Source organism: Propithecus coquereli, unplaced genomic scaffold, assembly GCF_000956105.1.
Source record: "Propithecus coquereli isolate 6110/MARCELLA unplaced genomic scaffold, Pcoq_1.0 Scaffold46, whole genome shotgun sequence".
NCBI classification, from domain to species: domain Eukaryota; kingdom Metazoa; phylum Chordata; class Mammalia; order Primates; family Indriidae; genus Propithecus; species Propithecus coquereli.
In genome coordinates this window covers 4,752,911-4,765,280 of record NW_012150396.1, presented here as the reverse complement: position 1 = coordinate 4,765,280, position 12,370 = coordinate 4,752,911, and the positions used below count along the sequence as shown (strand labels likewise).

Sequence of the window (12,370 nt, the reverse complement as noted above, 5' to 3'; positions counted from 1 at the left end):
TATTTTTTTTCTTAATAGGAATTAGAGTATAAATAAGAATAGGTTCACATTTATATGTGTTTAGATCTTATATATGTGTATAATAATCTGTATTTAAGGACAGCTGTTTCATAAAGATGTTATAAGTGAGTGCAATTGCGAATAATTTTCACACACAGAAAATATATCTACAATTTCCTATCAGTGAGAATTGATATATGTATACACACCCACATACTGAATGATACACAGTACAATATTTTTAAAAATTGTGAAAAAGGCAAGTGTTTCATAATTTTTAATAAAAGAAACAACTTGTAAATCGTGCAAAAGATAATCAAAATAGCACAGAGTATGTGACTTAAAACTGAAGCATGGCTCAGAAGGTTCTCTGCTCTGTTCTGTGTTTGGTCCCATCCTTCATTTTGTACTTCCTACTTCACCAGTGGAAGAATTTCCCTTCGGCAATCCCAGAAATCTGACAAAGTCATGGCCTCCTCTCAGTGATGATGAGGTCAAAATTTTGGCAAGATATTTCAAGGTTGGGCCACAATTTAAATAGTCCAGACAAATAGATTAACTCAGCTTCTAAAAATAATAAGCCAGACGAAAGGCCAAGGAATAAAAGTATTTTGGAAAACAATTGAATGTATTCTTAATTTAAAATCTGACAGTGTCTCCCTTGGCCTTTTCCCTCCCCTGCCAAGAAGCTCAGAATGTCGAGGCTGACATGTTCTTTTGAAGACACGGCAAATGAGCAGGAATTGCCACCTGTTGTTTCCTCGCACTTCCTAAGGTTACAGTTAGTTCCTGCCATTTTACATCACATTACACAGGCTTCAAGCCAGGACAGGACTGTCACTCTGCCATGATAATTTCTCTCTCTCCTTGTTTACCCACCAGAATTTCCCTATCTTAATTCTTAATTCTAATGAATTACTTCAGGCCTGAAGTTGACTAAAGTACCTGTCCTAGAAAGAGTGTCCTATGTCGCTAGTTCTTTGATTGTTTGGATGCTACATCGGAGGTTTCTGATATCACCTTTCTATCACTGACTCCTTTATCAACAGATTCACGCTAAATTCACAAGCTAATAAAGCAGGATAAGAATGCCCCAATGTTTTCTTCGTATGTGGAACTATGAAAACAACAGTGTTTTCATTATTACTGTTATTATTTATGTGTGTGTATTAAATCATTCATTTGTGCTAATTAAAAAAAAAACACTAGTGGTTAGTAAGGATTTTTCTGAATATCAACATTTTTCAAACAAAGTTTAACTGACTTCTAAGAGATAAAAAGCAAAGCTTCCTCACTCCTGCAAGGTCACCGCAGAATTACATTTGGAGTAAGACCTTGCAACTGACATCCTTTTCCTACAAAGCCAGTCCTGTCTGTGGATTTTGATTTACAGGCTCTGTCTGTTACAAGGAGCTGCTGGACGCATTAGTGCAGGTATGCTCATGAAAGGATGCTGCTGTCTGGCACTAAATGACTTTCCAGAGACCCATCTCATTCAGACCTACAAGAACTGCTCTCCCGGAACATGATCTGTCAATGCATAAGCCATTAGGCCACCCATTTCACCCATACGAGTCAAAAATATAATCCTGCCCTCTACTCCTTCTGTAAATCCTGATGCACCATTAAAATCTGCTGTTTTATACTTTCTTGATTTCTATTTGGTTAATCCACCTTAAACATTTCCAGTTGCAACTATAATTCTGCATTTGGGAGTGACAGAAAAATAACTGTGGTAATAATGTTGAATTTCGTTAGTGTAAACTGCTTATAAATTACTGTATTTTCTATTTGCAATATGTTCATTATTCATAGGTATTACCAACTGCAGTATGAAATGGATTTTTTGTCCACTTCAAATACAGATTTTAGAATATTTACTAAAAGGCTTACTTTCTCTTCCTTATATAATACTGAAAGTCATCAACCCCAAATCTACCTTTCCTTTCACATTTTATTATATGCTTCAAGTGTAGGCATTAATGCAACCATATTAAAAATCTTATGTTTGGATTCAAGTAAAAATTAAGCTTGCTTAAATATAAGACAAAGAGAATAGCATCTTCTGGATAGTTTAATGTTTAAGAGAGTATCATTAACATATTACTCATCAAGCAAGTCTTTAAATTATTTAGCCAATATTTTATAAAAAGCAACACTTGGTAACATTCAAACAAAAGAAATATAAAGGGAATAATATTAACTATATACCCACATATATTCTGTTTCATCTAAAATCATTTATTCCACTTAATTTCAAGAAAATTAAAAATTAGGAGAAATGGTACATCTTAGTTAGAAAAGCTAATAAGGTGTATGTCCAGATATATGTCACGTAAAAAAGTAAAAAGAAGAATATGGAATTTGATATGAACACAGTACAAAAGTGTGTACACATGACATCGTCCCTTTGCTCAACAAAATGGAATGGAAATAATTATTTGAATATGAAGGCCACTGCACTCGAAAGACAAAAAGGAAATCCACTGGTTATTTACACTGGTTAGCATCATTCTCCAGAATTTCTTATCAGGGGATATGGTTAGGATTAGATTTTGGTTTCATTTTAATATCTTTGTGATCATTAACAGAATTTTCAGTTAAGGGCTCACATCTCAGGCATTCCACTATTGTGTTGTTATTTTTTTTAATATAAGAGTTTTATAAAATGTCCCCTCTTACATTCATATATTTTGTATAAAAGTTTACTCAACTGGATTACTACATTCATTCAGTAAGAATAGATTTACTTATATAATCTGTTACATTAGAGAAAAAATACACAGGATTTAAAGTGAGATAAAATAGGTAGAGTCATTATTTCTCAGTTTTTCTTAATACTTTTTTTTTTCTTATTTGATAAGCCCAGCCATTCAACCAACAACTTTGAGATAAAATTTACAACACTGAATTCCAAGGAAAACATTGTCTATACATCAACTGGTGCTTATAAAAACAATTTATTTTCTAAATTGACCTATATTAGGACAAATTTACAAATGTTCCTGGGTTCAATTCAATATACGAATGCTTAGTGGTTTGAAGTATGACAGAGATCACTCGAAAGAGAACTCTGATTGGAAAACATAACAAGAACATTTGCAATTTTTAATGAGCTTACTGTTTCCATGCCAACCTCTGCTGAATCGGGAAAGCATTAAAATAATTTTCTTACAATTTATTTCTTTCCATTGTGTTATAGCCATTCCCTTTTCGCAGGCAACACATTCAGTACCAAATGAGTAGTGTATTCATTAAGGCCAAAGAGAAAGGCAAGGGTTAAATAAATAAGAACATCAAATTAATATCCAGGCCTAAATGTTTTAGCAGAGCCAAAAAAAATCTGTTTAATCATTCAAGTCAACAAAGGTTAAGATAATAAAATAAACTTTTAAATGCTTTCCTTTTCTGGAACTTAATCTGTCTTGCCAAAGATGTTTTTAAGATGCTATCAGTTTTGCATAGTCCCAGCTGTTATGAAAATTTACTTGAATACACTAGGAGGAGAAAGGAATTTTATGAAAATAGTCAAGCAGAGCTCCTGGGTGGCTTATTGAAACTGTGAGAGCTTAGGACTCATTTAAAACCAGCTGTTGGCGGATGGTGTTGAGACCAATAACCACTAAATCTCTTATTTATCAGGGCTCTGTGTTATTTGGCAAGGTGATGGTAGCCAACTGATGAGAAGATTAATATATAATCAAAAGACAACTTCATGATGTTTGTTCATTTTATTGCCAAAGTTTGATTAATAAACTTGCCGCAATTTCAGAAAAACATAGTACCCTAATTAAACAAGACATTAAGAAGCATTAAAACAGCATTGCTTATTTTTAATCACTAAGTCACTAAGATAGGGAAAAGAAATATGAGCCATCACCTTCAAAGCCCTGGGTATCACCGTGATTCCCAGGGCTATGGTTCACGATGAGGGCAGGGGCCCTTATGAACTGGGCAAGCAAAAGTCCTCTCCAATGATGGAGAGAGATAGTCATAGCACTAGTGGGTGCAGATGACAATGACAGAAGCCTTAAAAGTCTTGAGACTTTCACACTTGACATTGAGGTGCTGTTACTGATCAAGAAGTATAATTCAATTTTTTACAAAGAGAGGCTCGGAATAAAAGTCAAATCAACAAAGTATCTTCTAAAACTGCGGTCCCCAACCCCTAGACCAGTACCAGTCAGTGGACTGTTAGGAACCGGGCTGCACAGCAGGAGGTGAGCGGCAGGTGAGCCAGTGAAGCTTCATCTGTATTTATAGACACTCCCCATCGCCTGCATCTCCCCATCAGCTCCGCCTCCTGTCAGATCAGCGGCAGCGTTAGATTCTCACAGGAGCGCAAACCCTACTGTGAACTGCGCATGCGAGGGATCTAGGCTGTGCGGTCCTTATGAGAATCCAATGCCTGATGATCTGAGGCGGTGACGCTAGCACTGGGGAGCGGCTGCAAATACAGATGATCATTAGCAGAGAGGTCTGACTGCACAGTAAATGTAATGCACTTGAATCATCTCCAAACTGTCCTCCCTCCCCACCTCCGTCCATGGAAAAATTGTCTTCCATGAACCTGGTCCCTGGTGCCAAAAAGGTTGGGGACCACGGTTCTAGAACATGTAAACACAGCATCGTGAAGAGCAGAAAACAGACTTCATTCACCTGGTTATCCCAAAGAAAAAACAGTACTAATAACAAATAAAACAAGGATCTTGATATTATACAATTTTCAAATTGGTGCCATTGAGCTGAGAAGTAAAACCTGTGTTATAACAAGGGGCTGGGTATTCTTACATTCCTTGGATGGGGTCAACATTGCCCTGTCTCTCTGTGCTCCACATAGTGATGTTCTAGGGCATTACTCTGTGGTATAGAGGTTCTAGGGTATTACTGTGTGGCATTCATTCATTCATTCATTCATTTATTTTTTGGAGGGTTGGCAGTGTATGGATTGTATAGACTGAGTCTATCACGATTGCCAAGAAAAGAGATCCACCTATTTGTGTTTGTGTGTTCCAGCTTTTTCAATCTTATTCACAGAGGCATGGAATTTTAAAGTGGAAAGTGTTCCTAGCAGTCAGTCATGGAAGCAGTGTGACACTGTGGAAAGAGAGCAGGGTTTGAAACCAGAGTGAGTCCCTGCATTGTCTTTTGGTAGATGTGTGTGAAAGAACTTGAACAAGTTACTTAATCTGCTTGAGCTCAATCCTTGTCAGAAAAAAACGGTAATATTAATATTTGTACTACCTCACAGAATTACTTCTGAGGATAAATTAGAGAATATATATAAAATGTACTCTGTCAATACCTAGGTTCAGATCCTGGTTCTGCCACTGACTGACTGTTACTTTGGACAAAATATTTAAATTTTCTAAGTCTTGGTTTCCTCATATATTAAATGGAAACAATAAAAGTAACTATTTCATACAGTTATTGAAATAAGGTATATCTTCAAAGAGTAGTTGCCATAGTTTAAGAACTCAATAAAATTATTTATCATTATCACTGTTATTATTTTAGCCATAGATATCTCTGTAACCCTTATCATTTCACATTATTGTTTGTGACTTTATAACAATGACTTCATTGATAGGGAAACAGTCTGGTCCACTGGAAACAACACAGACCAGAGGCTGAGAAAGCTGGGTTTGAATTTAAACTTGGGCCAAGTTACTTTACCCCAGATTTCTCATGTGAAATATGGGAAGAATAATCAGCTACGATTTGTTGAGGGCTTATTATAGATTTTTCATACATTATTTCATTAATCCTAATTACAATCATAGAGACAGAAAGTGGTAGAGTTAGAATTTGATGCCTGTCCAGCCTGTGTATAATCATCTCACTCTACTGCATCCACTCTTCCTAGTTTTCTTCCCCGATAACCTATCTCACTGAACCACAGTAAGGCTTAGAGAGGATGTGTGCAACTTACCTAGAAAGGTGATCAGTAAGTTGTAAGACTAAGCAATTAGCAATTGTAATTATTTTGTGCGGTATTATTTCCTAGTCCAACTTCCACTCAGTCTAAGAATCCCCTACAACTTCCTTACAGCCGGTCATCCACTCTCTACTTAAACATAGGGAAAAGTCCTAGCCTCAAAACTTTCTACTACAAAGCTATGGGGATGAAATGAAGAAAATGGAGTATGGGTGGGTGACTGACAGCGCAGATAAAGCACCATCCCAATCCTAAGCGTAAAGGCCTACCTGCGAAGAGCAAAGTTTGCAAAAACAGATGGAAGATTAATGGCAAATCTGTATTGACATCTTCCTAAGAGTCACGGAGGGAAGTACAATTCTAATGTCAGGATGCATTCATCTGTGGAAATCTAACACTTAATGCCTCCTAGAATAAAACCAAGTGGTATTTATGGTTGTTATATTATACCTAAAATTGTAGGCTTGAAATTGGCTCTGATGTATATGGAAAGAAAGCGAATGCCAAAAGTTATCCCACTTTCTTCTGCATTGAATCGTACGCCATCAACAGTTTTCAAAGACAGTCAACATTCCCACCATTTACCTTTTAACTTCTTGCAATCTGACTTCCACTCTCACCACCTGACACAATGCACTGCCTTAATATCCCATGACTCCAAAACATCAACTCCAAAACCTCTTTATAGACCTCATCCCTGAGGCTTTCCTTTTATTAAGAACATTCTGTTGGCCACCCTCGAGTTTTTGGTGTTTTTTTTTTTTTTTTTTTTTGTAAAGTCGTTCTTCTTTTGGTGTTCACACATGGCAATGCCCTAGTCCCACCTACGGATGCTCTCTCTTTTGCTGACTCTCCTCTCTCGTCCTGTTCCCTACATGTGGATATTTCCATAGGTTCTATCTTAGGGTAGTTCTTTCCTCACTCTTTTGCCCACCATTTTTTTAATCTTATGATTTCAGTTTTTCCTCTGTGACAGTTCGGTTTTTATCAAGTATGGAGCCAGAAACTTCAGCCCTAGCTTCATCTTCCTTTTTCTATCCCTACATCCAATTAGTTCCAAGACTTGTGTTGAATTTTCACCTCGGTATCCTTCCTTTTTACTACCTGACTGCTTTTTAAAAAATCCCTAACCTGGCCACAACTCCACCCATGGTCACAGGTCCCGAAAGTTAATCCAATACAGATAGATTCCCTCTCCCACCCTCTGCTTCAAGACTTCTCTCTCATCAAATCCTCTCTCAGTCTCATCCCTGGTTTCCCTCTTTGTCTGCTCAGGTGTTTGCTTGGCCCTGTGGCAAACTGCATTGTTGAGATGACCCAACTTTCCTTTCAGCTTCATTCTCCTTGTCCCTTCAAGCTTTGGGTAACTATATGACACAGTCTGGCCAATGAGACACGAGCAGAAGTCTGCTAGGAAATTCATGGGAAAAATTTTGTTCTCTTGATACAGACTCCTCTCCCTTTATCCTTTCTCCTGATACAGATATAAATGTGACGGCTGGACTTGAAGCAGCCTTCTTGCAATCATGAGAAAAGGTTCAGAGATTCACACAGACTTTGATAGTAACATCATTAAATTATATAAATAACACTATCAACTGCCTTCTCCAAAGTTCTTCTTATGTGAGAAAAATAAACTCATATCTGAGCCCCCACAGGAAAATTGGAGCTTTCTTCCTTGTTTTGGTGACCACTCTGGAATCTCTTCCTCAGCTCACCAACTTAGCCCCTGCCTCTGATGAGCTTTCTGCTCCTCACGTCCCCTTGCTGCCAGAGGTACCTGAGCCAGCTCATCCCCTTTGATTACCTCCCACTGAGAACGGGACAGTATCCTTATAGTCTATCTCCTTAGGACCTTGTCCTGGATGACTGACATAGTTTCCTGCTCTACCTGGTCTCCCTTTCAGTTTCTTCCAATTCCATTTTATAGTGGACACTACCTCCAAACAGATTTTCATAAAGAACATTGGTAATAACATCAGATAGTCTGGTGGTATTGAACATCAAATGATATACTCAAAAATTTTCAATGGCTCCCTATTGCCTACCACATTAGACCATTAGACATTCGAAATGCTCCATAATATAATTTAAATCAAAGAATTTCAACCTCATATGACATAATTTTTTAATATTTAACCTGTTTTCTTGGCAAATTAAATATTATTTTTTGAGGATTCTTTTTAAATTTTTTTAAATTGACAAATAAAAATTATATATACTTATTGCATACAAAATGTTGTTTTAAAATATATATACACTGTAGAATGGCTAAATCAAGCTAATTAACATATATATTACCTCATATACTTACCTTTGTTGTGGTGAGAACACTTAAAAGTCTACTACTTAGCAATTTTCACGAATACAATACACTGTTTTTAACTATTGTCACTATGTGTGCAATAGATCTCCTGAACTTATTCCTATCTAACCGAAATTTTGTATCTTTTGACTGACATCTCCCCAACCACCTCTGATCCCAACAACCCACCCGGCCAGCCCCTGGTAACCACCATTCTACGCTACTTCTATGCATTCAAATTTTTAAAAATTCCACCTGTAAATGTAGCTATTTAAGATTTATAACATACAAACATAGTTTTCTTAGCTACCCATGAGATTATCAGTTCCATGAGGGCAGTCATGATATAATAATATTTTATTCATACAGTCAACAAATATTTATCAAATCCTTACTATTTCATGTGGAGGTGATACGAGCAAGACAGAGCAGGCCCTTGCTCTCAGAGAGTTTAGGTTCTAAGGAGAAAGGGTGGCATATTTTACAGAAAACAAGCAAGTAAATAAATAAACAAAATAGGATAATCTCAGAATTAGATTAAGTAGTTAAGGAAGTTCTCCCTGAAGAAGTGATATTTGAGATGAAAGCTCAATGATAAGAACCCCATCACAAGAAGACCAGAAGAGAGCAAATGGAAAGTCGCTGAGTTGGGCATGAGCGTGGTGTGTCTGGAGACCACGTGAAGGGCAGTGTGGCCGGAGCGAAGTGGTGGAGAGGAAGACTAGTGTGAGATGAGCTTGTAGGGACAGGCAAGGGCCAGACCTTGAAGGCCCACGGAGGCCAAGCACAGTGGTTTGAATTTCATTCTAAGGTTTTAAACACGAGTAACATGGTCTAATTTACAACGTAAAATGATCTCCCTGGCTGCTGTGTAGGCAATGGATTATACAGGGTCAAGAGTGGAAATAATACGATTGATTGGAAGACCACAGCAGTCATCAAGGACATGAGGTGATAGTAGGTTGAATCTGGTGGTAGGGGGAGAGAAAAAGAGATAAGGGGACACATTTATTGTGTCTATAAAATTAGGCATCGTATCTTGAACACAGTAGATGCACCCTACACATTGCTAAATATATGTGCAAGTACTTCGAAATAGTTTCACATTCTTAGTTTCTATACTATCTTCAAGTTTTTTCTGCTTTGAGTCACATACTATGGCTTAACACATTCCTGTTTGACACTTAGAGAGCCAAAGAGAAAAAAAAAGATCTCATATTCAAGGAAATGGTATAGGTCCCATAATGGAAAGTCACCTAACAAGGAACTGAAACAGTGGAGTTTAGAGGGTCACACTGTTAATTATGGGAAGAAATAAATCTTTGAAACAAATAGTATGATAAAGAGTAGAATTCGAAATCTATGATAGGATGACAATGGACAGGGTATTCAAATACAAAAATCTACATTTTAAAAAAGAGAGTCTCCAGTCAGCATCAGCTAGAATAGTGTCCCTAAACAGAGGATGTGAGCAAAATTCATTTTCATTAAAGTTGAAAACTTTTCCAGTTCTTACTTTTGATTTTTTTGAGATATAAAAGCTTCAATTTACTATCTTGATGTGATAAATGTCCTAATAAGTAGCTAATGTCATCTTACCAGACAGTAAAGCTTATAAAATTCCAAGGGCACTGAATGTGACCTGCTTTGTTTCTGAATTAGGAATCTGACAAAAGACAGGTAACTTGGGGAGTTCCACTTCGCTTTCACGTGTACTGTCCAGGACATTTAGACTCATACCCACAAAGACGATGAAGATTCCTGCATTATGAATTTAATCCAAATTCCTTCAATACGCAGCAAAATCCAGGGGAAGATGAGATCAATTTTTGCCACTTTCCCTCTGAAATGCTAAATGGCCCCTGAATTGTGTGAAACTTGGCCCCGGTCAGTGTGAAAACTGGCTGAAATCTGTATGAAAGGCAGTCTGGGTTTGTCAAAGTAGTTCATGAACTTTGGCCAAACTTTCAAGGAACCTGGTCCAAGTCTTCGTTTGTAATGCAACACGAAACCAGGTGAATTCCAGATGGTTTCAGGTTTCATCCTGAAAATTTGGCCTAGCTTTATAATCAATCATCACTCTTCGTAACGATGAAAGCCAAAACACCTTTTTGAAAATGAGGACTGTGTGCATATCGATGACAGCTAAGCTGTGAACCACCCCTTTGCTTCCTCTGCCAAAAGAAGATTTCTCAGAATGGAAACAGTTTCCCTCTTACCTAGAAGGGGCAAGTTGAGTGATTTTGATACTGTGTGTAGAAAGAAATGGGGCTCGATGTGTGGAGACACGTCGCGAAACAATCACCACCTGAGAAGCAAGTGGCTATCCCCTAATCACTTCAGACTAGGAGAGTTTTACTCCGTTCACAGCTGTGACAGTAGGTAACATGATGTTTAATCTCCGTGACCATTAAGATGAGCTTTTAACTAACTGCCATGAGAAACGAAACACTCTGAGGCCCGATCGCACTTTCTGCATAAAGTGGCTGAAGCATAGAAGGGAAAGTAAATCACAGCATAACTCTTACCTGGTTTAAGAAACATGAGGAGATAATTAGACTTCAAACCTTTCAAGTTTACATCAACTGCATCTTTTGTGAAAAAAAATCTCTATGCAATATAAACAAATTGAATAATTAACTAAGCACAGTGCGTTTTACAGAAAGACCTACAGAGTTTCTGTTTTCAACCTGAAAGTTTTAAACGTGCTTTTCCACTGTAAAAAATTACTCTCTTCAACCAAATACTTGCTTTTGTGCATAGTGACATGAGAAAATTGAGAGGTATGTCTGTGCGGAGCCACGACATCATTGAAACAGTATGTCTGAACATTTGGGTAATAAGGCACAGATGTGAAGCGGAGGACTTGGCACTACCAAGGTAACAGCATTCACTATTGTGTTGTGATGGTTAAAGGGCCACATTCGAGAAGCTTAAAAGAATGCCGCATCCATTCTGCAGCAATGCTAACTTGTACTACATCTTGTATCTGCTTAAAAATCTACAATAAACAAGAAATGTAAACATGTATTATTCAAACTTACAATGAAGAATAAATACGTAAAATGCATTAATATTTTTTATCTATAATAAAACATATTTATGCAATAGCACATAAAGTTTAACTGCAGCAAAAAGGCCAAATTCAATTGAAATCCATATGGCCTCCATGTTGCAAAACAATGCATGCAAATCTGAAGGACCCAATAGTCACTGGAAAGGTGGCTGTTGTTGACTTTAAGAAGGGATTCCAGCCGTTAATTCGTAGGTCTAATTATTGTAGAATGTTATAGGCATCAGGTAAAGATAATGCAACAGAACATAAACATTAGTTATTATTAAGACTTTTTCACTTACAGGTGGCATGCTATTTTTGCCAGCCGTCTTTAATTTGCTGACTTTAATTCAATACATTTGGAGCTGGAAACTAATTTTCTGCCCAGGAGAGGCAGAGCACAACTTACCCGAGGTCCCTGATCCCCTTGTTCTCCCTGTAGAATAAGATGAGATGATAGTTTTAACCAAAATCTATACGTGATGCTCATTAAAAACTCAAAATATAATACAGTTTAGGTGATGCCAATATGGATTTCTACCAACGTAATTTGTTTCTGCTATGCGTTTTCTTACCTTATCACCTTTTGGACCAGGAGGACCCTGAAAAAAAGAAAGAGGAGAAAAAATTAAAAAAATATATATTCTAACCTAAATAGATCAGCCAGGTCAGTTGAAAGATTTATGCAAAGTACACAGAGATATAGCTGTCAGTGAGTTCTCTCAAGGAATTTTGGTTTCTAAATTATAATTGTAATTTGGTTAGAATGTAAAAATAGTAGTATATGTGTGTGTATATATACATATAAACACTATGTCATAAGTATATAATATGCTGAATACATTTTCACAGACTGAACACACCTATGCACGTAGAACCCTGCTAAAGAAACCATACAGGACCAGCGAGTCAGAAACTCCTGTTGGGACATTTCCTTGTCACCACCCTCCACCAACAGCAACCACTATTCTGACCTATGACAACATAGATTAGTTTGCCTGTTTTTGTACTTTATATAAATAGAATCATATACGCTATGTGTCTTGCCTCTTTTGCCCAATATGTGTGAAAT

General features: G+C 37.1%; 1 protein-coding gene across 3 annotated transcripts in view; it reads right to left on the bottom strand.

Annotated features, from left to right (window-relative positions):
• Positions 1-12,370, bottom strand: part of COL25A1 (collagen, type XXV, alpha 1) — a 358,759-nt gene that overhangs the window by 124,344 nt on the left and 222,045 nt on the right. For all 3 annotated transcript variants that reach the window (XM_012655108.1, XM_012655107.1, XM_012655109.1), the window contains exons 6-7: positions 11,874-11,900; positions 11,708-11,734 (exon numbers count right to left, since the gene is read on the bottom strand). In XM_012655108.1, the coding sequence (XP_012510562.1) occupies positions 11,708-11,734; positions 11,874-11,900 (54 nt within the window). The remainder of the gene's footprint in view (positions 1-11,707; positions 11,735-11,873; positions 11,901-12,370) is intronic.